Genomic DNA, 15,437 nt, shown 5'->3' on the forward strand with positions numbered 1-15,437 from the left:
TTCGACTGTTATGGTAGACGGTTTTGAGGAGTATATAGTAGAAGTGTCTTAAAGTCAAAGGTTACAAATTCATCACTATGGTTTCAAGTACTGAATAAGCCAGATGGTATCTTGTGGGCATAAAGAGCTTTATTATTTTTGACTAGTTTAATGAAGCATAATTTTCTGATATAATTATATTAATAACTTTAATAAAATTTTTCATTCACTGTTTAGTTATTTTCCTATGTGAAAATTATAACAATTTCTTTATAAATTGTGTTTTTTAATTTTGTTTTTTAAAGTGCCCACTGGTATAGTGCACCTAGCAGGGCTGAATGTTTATATAAAAATATTTTAATGGACTAATAAGGACGAGTGATAACTATACCAATAATAGACATTTCCAAATTAGACATTCCACTTAACACTGAATATTTACTATGTTAGTCTTTATGCTGAATCTATGACATAAATACTAATAGAATAAGATGTGAGGGGCGCCTAGGTGGCTCAGTCATTAAGTGTCTGCCTTTGGCTCAGGTCATGATCTCAGGGTCCTGGGATCAAGCCCCGCATGGGGATCTCTGCTCAGCGGGGAGCCTGCTTCCCCTTTCCTCTCTGCCAACTTGTGATCTCTGTCTGTCAAATAAATAAATAAAAATCTTAAAAAAAAAAAGAAGTTTAAAAAAAAAGAGTAAGATGTGAAATTCAGGATTACAGAAATGAAAGAACTTGCCGCACAGCAGGTGAATGACAGAGGTGGTATCTGTCAGGTACGTGTCCAGAAGGAACACTCTTAACACTCTGTAGTCAGGATGTCCAGACATATAAAAAAGTATTTCAATTGTTATATGTAGGTCTTCACTTGAAGAGGGTTTTTCATGTTTTATATAAAGCCTGAGCATGTATAATAAAAATTAATTTGTAGTTTTACTTCTTTCTGTCCAAGTGTTCCATTTATAAAAGATAATTAAAGTCAAATAAAATTACTTACAAGCAGAAAAAAACAGAGATTGGGAGGAAGTATGGATAACTTAGTTAACGACTTAAAACACAAAGAAAATGGACTAGGTAATCTCTTCATTCTATATTTCTCAAGACTATAGTTTGTCTTTGAATAAGGAGTGAATTCTTTTTCCTGAGGTTAGAAATAGTTAAAACTTGTAATTTTTCCCCAAGATTTGTGAGATAATGTTAAACAACTCTTATTATTTCTATTTTATGCTTTTAGGATAGAGGCTGTCTTTATATTCAGTCATAGTTGTAAGAGCTTTCATATTTAAAAATCTTAGCTAATATTAGTTCATTTAAATTCATTCTCTCAGTGTGTTTGTACGGTATGGTACGGTGTGGTAGGTATGTAATTTTCATGAACTAAAAATCTGAGCTCTACGAGTATTGCATAAATTTAACAGCAACTAATTAATTATTTAGTTCTAAGAGCCAAAAGTGTCATATTTTCAAATTTAGACAGTTTGTATTTTTATTTTTTTAAGATTTATTTATTTATTTGACAGAGAGAGAACACAAGCAGGCAGAGCAGCAGGCAAAGGAGGGGAGCAGACTCCCCACTAAGCAGGGAGCCCGACGCAGGGCTCGGTCCCAGGACCCCGGGATCATGACCTGGGGCGAAGGCAGCGGCTTAACCCACTGAGCCACCCAGGCGCCCCCCTAGACAGTTTGTATTTTTAAATTGTAAAGATTCTGTCTTCGTGAATGAGAAAAGAAATGAACTATATCTTTTTGAAACTGTTTATTTTACTATACTAAATAAGAATTTGAAATTATAATTTCATTTTGGGTTTACAAAGTCACTATTAGCTGATTTTCATTGCCCTATTTTACCAGTAAGTGCGTCAGCATCAGCAGCATTGCTTCACTTTGTCAGTGGGCATGAGTTATAGCTCTCCGGACCGGAGCGCTTCACTAACAATTATCCTTCTGGGCGCCTGGGTGGCTCAGTTGGTTAAGCATCTGCCTTCAGCTGAGGTCATGATGCCAGAGTCCTGCTGGCTCCCTGCTCAGCGGGGAGCCTGCTTCTCCCTCTCCCTCTGCCCCTCCCCCTGCTCATGCTCTCTCTCTCTCTCTCTCTCAAATAAATAATTGAAATCTTTTTTAAAATTTTTAAATAAATAAAAAAATAAACAAAAATTATTACCTTGAAAAATGGTTATTTTTGTTTTTTAGAACAGACATTTTTAATTTATTATACAATCATAAAGTTTTCTTATTCCAAAGACAGTGTTCATTTAAAAAATCTTGTTTAAGGAGAAAATATATTGAAGAGTGAAGTCATGAAGTTGTATTAAGCTATATATAAGCAACTGATATGATGTAACAAATTTGTTTTGAGTAAGAACCTTTTGATAACTTGTTGCAAAATATGGTACAGTAAATTAAATTCCTTAAGAAATGTTTTCTATATTTTAGGATAAAAATTCTTTCCAACTGACTTTGATACATTTTTACATAATTTACTAAGAAAACATGTCAAATATAAAAGTGTACACAGATGCTTAATTAGCTTTATTCAGAGGGGAGTTTTTTTTTTTTTTTTAAGATTTTTATTTATTTATTTGACAGAGAGAGATCACAAGTAGACGGAGAGGCAGGCAGAGAGAGAGAGAGAGAGAAGCAGGCTCCCTGCTGAGCAGAGAGCCTTATGTGGGGCTCGACCCCAGGACCCTGAGATCATGACCTGAGCCGAAGGCAGCAGATTAACCCACTGAGCCACCCAGGCGCCCCCAGAGGGGAATTTTTTAAAGTCATTTTCTATTGGTGCCTAGATAATGTTATAAATCAAAAGTGCCATTAAAAAGTATCATGGGAATTCCTCAAAGTAACTGATCTTGAAGACTTTTAAAAAGGCACAGGTTTACAAAAACAGCAATTCTGATGCAATCTCTAGATCCCGTGATTTTGAAGTCATGAGAGACCATGGCTGGTCGGTTCATATATTATTCAATATACTCTAAATATCTGATTGGCTGTGGGCCAAAGGCTGGTGTCCTGGTTACATTTGTATCTAACATCCAGCTGCCTGCTAATTGCCGTGCTACTGCTCCCACTGATTCTGAAGCTGCCAGTGTTGCGAGACCGTTGCTGAAGAAGAAAAGTGTAGAAGGAGGAGGAGGACACAGAGGAGGAGACCATGACAGGGTCATGCGGATGCACTGGGATACAGCTACTCACTCATCACACTGCATTCTGTAATCATCAGTGGAGATCAAAATTACGAAAACCGTGTATTTAATGCATAAAATATTGTATTCACATTCTGGAATTTCTTTCCAATCAATTTAAAACATAACTTGTCGGTTGGTTAAATTAAGAAATGGGAGCTGACTCTCCCTCCCAAAAAAGGTTGTAAATTTCAAATAAAATTCAAAATGCAAGCTAACTATACGAATGATGACGTCCCAAACAAGGAAAAGTAATCTAACCATAACATACTTAGATCATCAGATTTAATAATATATATTAAATCCCATTGCCATTATTTGCACAAAATACCAGTTTCTGTAATGGACTGTGTATACTAACACAGAAATTGACCTAGAAGTTGAAAACTCAATTAAGAAGTCCTATAATATTTGACAGTTACTAAAACTAATACAGATAGATTTACATACAAAATTCACATAATTTTGGCTCTCTTCTCACTACCTGACTTTATTCTTATCTGTCCACTAATTTTGTACAGTTAGACTTCAGATTTCATCAGTCTCTGCTCTATATATTTCACAAAGCCAAGTTCGATATACTTCAAATTGTTTTAAACATTCAATTTATTTTAAATGTTATAAGTCGCCTATATTTCATACATTTTATCAGAACATGATGGAAACATGCACATGGCACTGCATTCACCAATGACTACTGGTCAACTTGAAAGTGTTTTACGTGTACTTACTTGAAATAAAAGAATATACCAAGCGAGATAAGCAGTGAGGCGATGGACAGTCCGTGTCCGATTATCGTCAGGTAGAACAGGTTCAGCGCAGTCTATAAGTCGTACGAACAACAACACAAGTAAGGGCCGTGTCAGTACTATAACCTCCCTGTGTAACACTGAACTCAATAGAGTAACCTGTGTTTTTGAGAATATGTGCTCTGAGAGCCTTGCCCTCTAGCTTGTATTAGACATTTGAAAACATCTGGAATGAAGAATAGCTACGCAAATTTATCGAGTGACATCAAAATTTACAAATTGTGTGCCCTTTTTATTTAAGAAATTAGAAGTCATAGGAGAGGAAGGAATAATTTTATTGATCTAGGTTGTGTAATATAAGAAACTAGCATTTTATGTTTTGAAAGATATTGGCAATTTTCACTCTATCACTTTGTGCACATTGAATCAAATGCTCTGTAGTTATTTTTTTGTGTTTTGTTTAGACAGAGCTTTCTTTATTACTGGGTTTTTCTCTTTCCTTTGACTATTTGAGACTCCAAGACAAATCTCAATATAGTAATTACAGGAGCCTCTGATATGAATGTACAAATATGTTCTTTCACATGATTTTGACTTTTCCTCTGATTTTTTAATTTTTCTATATTCCATCTATTTGTAACTTACTATTGTATTGTGCATTTTTATAATTCTCTTTAAACCCTTCTCTGAGTTAACAAAGAATACAAGATTTATAGTTATGCTGAAGCGGACAGTTATCAAATGCTCAGTCTATGCTGTAGTTTTTTAAGGTTTTTCCTTGTATTAAGTCAATCCATACCGAAACCTTGAGGGTGAGTTTACTGTTATCTTCATTGCATACTCCAGGGAGCAGAGGCTGAGAGAGGTCATAGTTCGCCTGAGGTCCTCGGGCTGGTCAAGGGCCGGAGCAGGAAGTCCGATTTCAGGACCGGGCCTCAGTCACTGACCAGCTCGTCTGTGTCCCCCACGAGCACATACGTGCAGGCACCTCTGCCAGAGCTTCATCGTGACAGACCGTGACTAGCCTTGACTTTACGTGTGGTGCTGAGAGTGGGAACGTGGGAAGGCCCTGGAACTGGTCAGCAGGACAGCCTGCCATCGAAGGACAGAGAGGGCTGTTCAGACCCTGCTGGGCTCCCTTGTCCACTCGAGCACAATTCCTGAACTTAACTCTCAAAATTCCCACCACTGAAACGGTCCCTTTTCTTATGCTTCCAAAGTATGCTTTCTTGGGGAAATTGGAAACTCTACTAGTGACACACGGACGTGTAGACACCCTGTCACCTAACAGGGTTACTTCCTCCGCGTCATGACAGAATGAACGATTATTTCCACAAAGACTTTTCTCCATTGGTTTTCTCAAAGTATATTATGAACACCGAACGGAACACAAAGTAAATTTCCTCCAATCTGTACCAGCAACTAACTTTTTAAACAGTGTGGACCGCGAGTCGGTTAATGCGCATTCTGTACCTTCACTTTCTCGTGTGTGTTCACGTTGCACTGGGTGTAATTGGTCCACGTCCGGTTGCTCAATGGGTGTCTAAACCAGTTTCCATCTTGGTCACAGATCTTTGTAACTTTTTCTTTATAATTAAAAAGAAAAGAAGTAGACAGTAATTTAATTAACTTGGGGTTTATTTAATTTTCTTAAATTAATGTAAGCGGATCTGTATATAAATTTCTGCTTTTACCTGATGGGTCAAAGTCCTGAAAGTAATCGGGGCAGTGCTGTATCGACTCGGTTCCGGCGGCGACATCGTTCCAGCACAACCACCCGTCCCAGGTTCTGTTGCAGTAAATGCCTGAAGGGGGGAGGAAACATCAGCGGTTGCTAGAGCTTCTAGTTGCACCTGAAGACATCAAAATCTTACTGGTGGGTTAATACCGATGTGAAATACAGACCACCGACTGAACATGAAGATGACATATACAATCTGTAGCTATTACTTAAATTTTTCACTAAGTAACTATTGGAAAAACTGCTAAATTCAACTCAGAAATATCTGAGTATATTTAAAAGTTTAACTTAAATTCCAATTCTCAAAGGCAGCTCTTCACTCAATAAATCGAGTGGTCTTTGCTAGTTGTCCTTAACCATAAAGGTAGTAGTTACTTAGTGTCCCTACACTTAAATTTTTTTTTAAAAAATGGGAAATTGGAAAATGTGTTATCTTAGAAACTGTGTTCCTAGGGCAAGGTGTTAGTGTTTTCTGGGAAAAAAAAAAATGAATAGTCCAACATTTCCCATTTCACTACATTGACCCTAACCTTTCCACCAAATTTTAGCTCTTACTTGCCTTCCTTTACTTTTCAAATGGAGTGGACTGTCTAACATTCTCACAATTTTCTTTTACCATGCTGTTACATGAAAAAATGTTGTTTTTTTTTTTAAGGCATAAAGAGATGACCAGCGTTCCAAAGTTATAACAGTCTATAATCAAAGAAAATAATTTTCCACCTCGTCAGGCAAGTGCTCATAAATAGAAGCCCGAATGTTGTATGAGATGTTTATTATTTTTAACAGATGTGTGCCACAATCTCAGAAAAATTGTATTGGCCTGAAAGTATAAATAATTCTGATTAAAACAAAACTCAGATCGTCTCCTTTTTTTCTCCTGTGATTTTTCAAACACTTATTCACATAGTCTGCATTCATATATTACTAAATAAAATACATTTGGGGGCCTATCAGAGAAGAATTCCCTGATAGAAAGCATCTCAAATAAGTCTTATCACTGATCCAAAAGATTCTACTTAATTAATGACTACACTGGCAGTGTGTTACATTTCAAGGCCCAGAAACTTTCAAAGTGTGTTGTATGGCGTTTGAGCGAGACAGGAGTAGGTATTCCATTAAAAGAGTTTCTATGGTCAAAAAACTTGGTAAGCACAAAGTGAACATAACGACAGTTCTTCATTGCAAGACTTTCTAGGGTATTTAAAATTACAAAGTGTGTTACGAAGCTCCAACAGAAGGATTGATTACTGTTATTCTAAAATTATTGTATCACAAAATTGTCTCATAAAGATATCCCTGTTGTTCAACAATTAGATTTGAAGCTGCTTTAACATATATCTACATGATCTGGAAGGGGTCCATTCAATCATTTTGAACTTACAACACTTAGATTTTAATGGAATAAAGTGAGAAGCAAGAGGGATTAACACAGAATTTATTTACAGTTCATGTACTTGATAATTTAACCCCTATTGATATAATACCAGATATTTTGTCATTGCCTATATATTTCAAAGATATTTTTAACTGGATAAATTTCTCATAATAGGGCACCTGGGTGACTCAGTGGGTTAAACCTCTGCCTTCAGCTCAGGTCATGATCCCAGGATCCGGGGATCGAGCCCCACATCGGGCTCTCTGCTCAGCGGAGAGCCTGCTTCACCCACCCCTTTCTCTCTCTGCTTACCTGTGATCTCTGTCAAATAAATAAATAAAATCTTTGAAAAAAAATGTTTGGATAGATATATCTAAATAGTTCTCCAAAGATAAACTACATTGTTCATTAAGATTCTTCATCAAGAAGAATTGTTCATTAAGATTGTAAAAGTTGCCCAGTGTGGGAAAATCACCTTTTTCCTCACAAACGAGTTCATTTTGTCAATTACAAATATCAATAATAAACTACTTTTAACATTTTGTTTATATAAGAAACATTACATATTATACCATCAAATATTTTCCCCCAAATTTTAAGATCTTTGTTTCCACTGATAATTTAGAAATAGTGAAAGTCTTTACATTTTTGGTATGTTTCGTTGTGAGTTTTGCATTTTATATTTGGAAGATATACCCTGTTTTTATGGTCGCCAGATAAAATATAGAGCCTGGTTTTAGTTTTGATTTTTTAGTTTGTTTTTGTTAAGTCTGGCAACTCTCTCTGTGCCACTCATCTGTGTATCTTAAGAAGCTAGGCAGACATCTGGCATTTTGCAGTCCCTCAGTAATGTTACAAAAATATCTAAAGAATATCTTAATAAAAACAGAAGCACTTAGAATTTATTAGCATTGCTACAAATATATTATGCAAAGCACATGTTATAAAAAAAGTTATAATTTTGTTGTGCCAACTCCTATCAAGCAGCTTGTGAAAAAAACAAATACAAATTACATAAACTGAGGATCGATGGCCACTGATTTAATTCAAGATGTACATTTGATATTTTAAATATCTTTGTACCATAAAAACTGTTACTAAAAATATTTCTGTTACACATATTTCTTAGTAGAATTTTTTAAAAGAAGCAAGATAAATTATGTCATAAAATGTTCATGTATTATTGAGAATGCACATATGCCAGGAAAGCTAACAACTAATCCATTTCTAGTAAGGGACCTAAAGAACCCATAAATGATGTCATGGAGTAGTTTTCTTTTAAGAATACATCAAGTGCATTTAAAATTAAAAATTTTATCATGATTACCTTCTGTTTGTTGAATCGGGTCTTGCATAATTTTTTGGTAACATTCGTACTGAGCTGTCATGATTTTATTTCTAGTATAGACACCGAACTGACTTAAGCCATCAGTGTTCTCTTCTGATTCTGCTATGTCAAGAATCTAAGGGATTAAAAAAAACAAAAAACTTCAGAATTGTGAGAATGTCTGTCAGAGGCAGTCTGTCCCATGGAAAACCGTCACTGCAGTGATGCGCTCCACGGTCATCTGGCTCTGGGGGGGACGCCCTGATCTGAAGTGTTTGCCAGTTTTCACGGTTTAAATATCCCCGCCGTGGTTAGTTCCAAGTGCCCCAAAGTGCTGCTAATGGCGGCTGTGGAAGTGTGGTCCACGCACTTGTCCGGAGCCTGCGGGAGCCGGCCCTGGGACGTGCACTCGGGAATACGGACGGAGCTGTGGTCCAAGTCCTTCGTGCGTGTTCTCCGGCTCTGCAAACACAGGCAAGATCTTTAAGGCCCCCGAGCCCCTGAGCTTCCTTATTGTCCAGTGGAGTAAATCAGTACCAGGATAACAGAGGGCAGTGTCTGATGTGTAGCAAATATTCAAAATTTTCATTCTTATCATCCTGTTTTGACAATCACAATATTGAGAATATTCATCTATGGTGTGGGCAAACGGAATTTCATTGTCTGCACATCAGCAAGTGTTTTTGGACAAAGCATAGATTTATGATATTCCGACTCAGAAGCACTATTTTAAGCTTCACTTCAGTCTTAGTATCTATATGACTTGTTTCTGTTTTATAATATGACGCCTGTATAACCTGTCTTTGACCTTATTTCTTCTTTACTATTCCATTATTTCTACCAATTTCCATAAGCAGTAATTTTCTACTTTTATTTTGTCACCTTTTTCTTTTATTCTATTTAAATTCAACTAGCCAACATATAGTACATCTTTAGTTTTTGATGTAGTGTTCATTGATTCATTAGTTGCATATAACACCCAGGGCTCATCATATCATGTGCCGCCCCTTAATGACCATCGCCCAGTTACACTGTCCCTCCACCCACCTCCCCTCCAGTAACCCTCAGTTTGTTTCCTGGACTCTCGTGGTTTGTCTTCCTCTGTGATTCTTCCCATTCAGTTACCCCTCCCTTCCCCTATGATCCTTTACCCTATTCTTTACATTCCACATAATAATAAAATCATATGATAATTTTCTGTCTCTGATTGACTTATTTCATTTAGCATAATACCCTCGAGGTCCATCCACATCGATGTAAATGGTGGGTATTCATCCTTTTTGATGGCTGGGTAATATTTCACTGGATGCATGAACCATTTCTTCTTTATCCATTCATCTGTTGAAGGGCATCTTGGATCCGTCCACAGTTTGGTGATTGTGGCCATTGCTGCTATGAACATTGGGGTACAGATGGCCCTTCTTTTCACTACATCTGTATCTTTGAGGTCAATACCCTGTAGTGCAATGGCAGGGTCATAGGGAAGCTCTATTTTTAATTTCTTAAGGAATCTCCACACTCTTCTCCAAAGTGGCTGCACAAACTTGCATTTCCACCAACAGTGTAAGAGGGTTCCCCTTTCTCCACATCCCCTCCAACACTTGTTGTTTCCTGTCCTGTTCATTTTAGCCGTTCTGACTGGTATAAGGTGGCATCTCATTGTGGATTTGATTTGTATTTCCCTTGTCCCCTTACTCTTGATTCTCTGTTCCCTAGCCCAAATTTGTATTTAATAAAGTCTAAATAGAAATATTCTCCCAGCGTGTGGCACCACTTAATTTCACTATTGCCTGCCCACCATTTAACATGCGCACTCTCTCTCCCGTTCTGTGATTAGTTTAATTTCCTAATAAAGATTGATGCAGCAGTTAGCTGCACAAGCAATGAACATAAATTTACAGCATTAAGAAAATTAATATTTTTCTCCTGTTCTCAGGAAGTTTATGGAATTGCATAAAATCAATATTTTTATTCTTAAAAACTCAGATTTGAAAAAAAAACCCTCAGATTTGCACACTGAATTCAAGAAAAATGGTCACAATCCTTAAATTACAGTAATCGGACCGGTAATCTGATACCGAATCACCTTCAGGCAAGCAAAATTGCAGGCGCGGCTCACGGCACCCTCGGCGAGGAAGCGCCTGAGGGAACCGGCGTCCGCTCCTTGAATGCGTCTGTTTGCCCAGGAAAACAGCGGAGACCAGCGGGGTTCGGACGGCTCCTGGACCGGAGAACGATTTCAAATGCAAATGCTGATGGATGTAGTCTTGCTTTTTTCCGTTTAGGTTTTCTATATTTCCTTGAGTCTCTCTGTTCGAATCTTTTCATGGGGTTGCTTGAAAACACCACAGGACAATGATTTGCTGGCACAAAGTTAGACGCGATTACCGCCTGTTTCTGATGCATGTAATGCGGTAAGAGTAGGTCACTGCCTCCACGTGGGACAGAGAAAAGCGCAAACAAAATGCTTGTGCAATTGAAGACAACGCGGTGTGCATTACGGACTGCGACCCTCCAGGACAGCGGCGGGCCGGTCGTTCGCCTCCATCTCCAGCCCGGTTCCCTGCAGATGCCCGCGGGGCGCGCAGGGGTGCGGCCGCGCAGACGCACCTGCTCCAGCTTACGTCGAGGCCTGTCAGGAAACGGACACTTAGTGCCGCCGGAATGAACCGACCGGGAAACTAAGGCAGAGGCAGTGCGGGGTTTCGTAAGTGCACGAATGCGCCGGCAGGACGAGAAACACCAACGCGTTGGAACCTGCTTTTGAACCAGCTCTAACCGGGGCGCCTGCGTGGCGCAGTGGGTTGAGCCTCTGCCCTCGGCTCAGGCCATGATCGCGGGGTCCTGGGGTCGAGCCCGCGTCGGGCTCTCCGCTCAGCGGGGGCCTGCTCCCTCCCTCTCTGCCTGCTCGTGATCTCTCTGTCAGATAAATAAATAAATCTGAAAGAAAGAAAGTAGATCTAACTCGGAGTCGACAGGTGTGGCTGGAAATACTCGACCTACTATGTGCAACTCCACTTTGCAGCCGTTTCGTTCTTCCTTCGAACTGCGCCGTCCCTGCAGTCCGTCACCAACCTTCCCTCGCCTCCCACCCCCGCCACCTCGCCACCCCGTAGTGGCTCCCCTTGAATTAAACCTGAACTTGTGTGCACCGAACGAAAATAAAATATTGCTTTGTTGATCAAAATGTACTCGACTTATGCATCAAATAACTGCATGTCATTCTGTTGTTATTAATCCTCATTAATTAAAGGTAAATTGGAAGTTAAAATAAATCATCATAAATAGGGATTTACATCAGAGGAATTTATACCTACCATAAAAAAAGGCAAGACTAGCAGTAAATACAGGATACGCTTTTTCTCCATCACTGAAGCCAAAATGAAGTACGTTATACAATGTAAGTCAAGCTGCAACTAAGATGAAAGAAATGTAGTTAATCAGTATTTATAAAATACAGGTGGTACTCAATGATAAATTCTTTAAAACTATATAGTAATTTTGCTTTAAGGATTTGATGGATAGTTTTATATATTACAGATGTTAAGAGCATTGGGTATTTGGGTGGCTCAGTCAGTTAAGCCTCTGCTTTTGGGTTAGGTCATGATCCCAGGGTCTTCAGATCCTGCCCTCATCAGGCTCCCTCTGCCCCTCCCCCATTTATGCGTGCGTGCTCTCTCTCACTCTCTCTCTTTCTCAAATGAATAAATAAAAAGCATTATGGCTTAAAATACTAAAGGGCCTAAATACATTTTAGTTTTACAAACAGAAAAGCTTCTTACATATATATTTTTAAGTAATTAGAAAACGTCTTGCTTTCTTTGCCTTTACCAAAACTGGAATAAAATGATTAAAGTATCAAAATAAAGAGCTTCACAAGAATATAGAAACACAAAATTTGATAACATATCTTACTATAAAGCTCACCTTGATTTCCTATAAATAATTAACCTCATTTTTAATTTTCCAACTCTTCAATAATTTAAGGAGAAAATTGTTAATCAGGCCAATTCCTTGAGAATTAACAACAATGTGTCATAAAAATGGCCTTATAACTTAATAGAAATTTATCTTTAATCAGGAAATAAAAGATTTCCCTATCTATGTTATTCCCCATCTATGTTATTAAAATAAAGTTACAGGAAATGGGCAATACTACATAAAGTATTTCTGTTAAATATATCTGACAGTAGATACAATTCTGAAGTAATGAAAATGGCCTCTAAAACAATACCCCTAACTTATTAATTCTTAGAAACAAACGTTGCTGGGCTTGCTTACTCACGATAAGGTCCATGAGCAACCTATTTTACAGTAGTTTTATGATATAAGTTATCACGATGTAGTCATAATATAATATTTATTTAACTGAACGTGTAAGCAGTATTTTTCAAGGCAAGGGAGATTTAAGAAATCCAATCAATAGATATTTGCCAGAAAACCATGAACTTACACTTTATTGTTAAGAAACTTGTCATGATTTTTATTACAGGGCCAATGTTAGAGTAAGACTTATAAAAATCATTTCCATAATAATATTTCCATAAAATAATTTCCAGTAATAATATTTATTATTTTCATTATCACTTGCACCAAGAGCACATCAGTTTCTAGAGCATAGACTCTATGTCATTGTTTACCCTCACCAAGGACTCACCTAGACAAAGCTTTTCTTCTTAATTGTAGCAATCTTCCAAATAATGTTTTCTCTTCTATCAGCTATACTGGGTTTTTATTATTGTTGATCTTAAAAAAAAAAAAATCAGGAGGCATTGTATTAATTTTAATATTAAAAAACATATTGTAACAGAAGGAAAACAATGAATCAAAGTTTTTGTAATTTAGTAATGAATGCGTTGATATTTTAGTTTTTATTACATTTTACCCTGAGAAAATCTAATTTTCTAATACTTACATACACAGTTGTCTCCAGACTCAAATTACATTTTCCCTCGGATCATATTGGACACTGTCCTGAAGAATCCCTTAAATCCAAGGGTCATGACCTGAAATATTGATTGATGTAATAATTTAATGTTATTTCAAGGAAACAATAAAATTTCCATGGTAAATTGAAATTTTCAAAGAAAATACCACTATTAAAATATTTTTATTAAGCTATTCCAATTTTTAAAAACCTCTTTTGCTTACAATACATTTGAATTTTTTCACAAATATTTGTTGTTTTCCATTATATGGAGAAAGTTAAATTAATTTCCATTCATCCAAGATAGCTAAGATCCTGAAATTTTAAGTTAAACTAGTTTAATTTTCCTTTGAATGACTTTCTTTAATAACGTCTTAGGATGTGTTAACAGTCTTGGTGACATACACCCATTTCTTTTGCTGATATGGTTTCTCAGGAGCCATAGCTGATCACTTCAAGTAGCTTTGGTGACTGGCAGTTAATTTCCATTTGCTATACAAATAAACGAGTAAATGAATAAAAAAAGCAAACCAAAAAACTACTTTAGGATCTTTAAACTTAGAATCGAGAAAAATAATCATAAATTTTAAATAAGTGCCATTACTTCTATTAGAAGGCTTTGATAATGTTGGAATCTACAAATTAGGGGAAATAACAATAAAAATTAGGGGAAAAAAGGTCTTATATTAGCATTTTTACTTTCTTAAAAAGCAATGTGCTGAAAATTTTATTTTTCAAGGTCTGTGACTGGGTATTGAATAAACAGTAGTTTGCTCTACTGACTTTGGAAGTCTTCACGAAGGTGAAGCCGAACTGAAAGCATTGGTAGTTCACATTCCTTTGTATATGGATGTATGTGATCCACAAATACACCAACAAGAATGTAAAGAAGTATTATTCTATTTGGAAGTTTTTTAGTTTTTTATGAAACAATGCTTTGATGATTTACACATGAGTCAGGATTAAACTAACTATAACACAGACCTACGCTCAAAAAAGTGCTTCAGAACCATGTTTGGAGTTTTGCCAAACCCTGTATATTTGAAAAAACGTTTCACCCGACACCTGTAGTGTGTGCATTGCTTATCTAACCAGAGGTTTCAAAACAGAGTTCCGAAAAGTATGTCAGTAAAAAACCTCCCTGTGTTTACTAGATTATTCTGGCCCGCAATTTAAGAAGATTTTATTCATTTCACGAAACATTTGCCAGTGTAGCTATTCTGCTTTCATAGCCTCCTTCTTTACCCCGTTCCTTCGTGATCTGGAGAATGTGTTACCCGTGACAAGGTTGGTTGTCGCCGCGTGTGCACGTGCAGCGCCCCGAGTCGGGGCCGCCTGCAGCCCCGGCGCCATCAAGGACGCAGCAGCAAGTTCAGGGCGTCCCCGGACCCATGGTGGCACCCGCGCTCCTTGACATCCAACGATGACCCTTTCACGTGGTCATCCAGCTCCTGTGAGTCGCCCTCTGACAAAGGACCTACCAGCTTTCCCTGTGGCAGACCCACGTGGTGAGGCAGCGACAGAGCCATCACCGCGTTCGCCAAACGTTCTCAAGGTCAGTGATGCAGGGCTCGTGCCGGGGCGCGCGGCTAGCACCGCTGAAGACACACCTGAGGCCGGTTTAGACCGCATGTCCGGCCGGCAGAAGCGATGGCCCCGCCGTTCCCAGAGTGCGAGTGACTGCACCCGACTGTGTCCTCACTTTAGCTTTGTGGTTCTTCGCTTGCTACCTCCAGTATGTTCCTTCAGCAAGCGCTTCTCTCTTCTCTGTTTAGCTTGTTCCGGATTTATCTTTGCTCGCATATATCTGATGCTAACTGACGAAAGCTGGCAGGCAAATCATGGTCAGTGTCTTGTTAAGTCATCTACTGACAACCGGGGCGCGCGTTGTGTCGGGAGACGCGGTAGTGCCCATTCGGTGCTAAAGAGAGATGAAGGAGGCCATGAAGGGTTAAATGACTAAGTCTGCCAGTGGGTTTTTCCAAGTGTCCTCAGATTTGTTTAGCAGGAAAAGGGCTTGTTCAAAACTAAGAAAGCTCTAATTTAAACTCTTAACTGAATTGTAATCATAATGGCACTCACCGTCCTTACCGGCATTTTCTCTAACTGCTAGCCTCATGGAACCTATCAGTACTAGCCTCGGAACCTATCAGT

The 15,437-nt window shown here is 38.1% G+C and overlaps 1 protein-coding gene across 1 annotated transcript in view; it reads right to left on the reverse strand.

The window, feature by feature from the left end:
• The window catches only part of LOC111141074 (calcitonin receptor like receptor), a 90,237-nt gene that overhangs the window by 23,788 nt on the left and 51,012 nt on the right, over window positions 1-15,437 (reverse strand). The window contains exons 3-9 of the mRNA XM_022493408.1: window positions 13,272-13,362; window positions 13,014-13,102; window positions 11,674-11,772; window positions 8,357-8,492; window positions 5,608-5,718; window positions 5,387-5,499; window positions 3,896-3,987 (exon numbers count right to left, since the gene is read on the reverse strand). Coding sequence (XP_022349116.1) covers window positions 3,896-3,987; window positions 5,387-5,499; window positions 5,608-5,718; window positions 8,357-8,492; window positions 11,674-11,724 — 503 coding nt within the window. The 5' untranslated portion in view covers window positions 11,725-11,772; window positions 13,014-13,102; window positions 13,272-13,362. The remainder of the gene's footprint in view (window positions 1-3,895; window positions 3,988-5,386; window positions 5,500-5,607; window positions 5,719-8,356; window positions 8,493-11,673; window positions 11,773-13,013; window positions 13,103-13,271; window positions 13,363-15,437) is intronic.

Source organism: Enhydra lutris, unplaced genomic scaffold (genome assembly GCF_002288905.1).
Source record: "Enhydra lutris kenyoni isolate GAN:26980312 unplaced genomic scaffold, ASM228890v2 scaffoldscaffold1, whole genome shotgun sequence".
NCBI classification, from domain to species: Eukaryota; Metazoa; Chordata; class Mammalia; order Carnivora; family Mustelidae; genus Enhydra; species Enhydra lutris.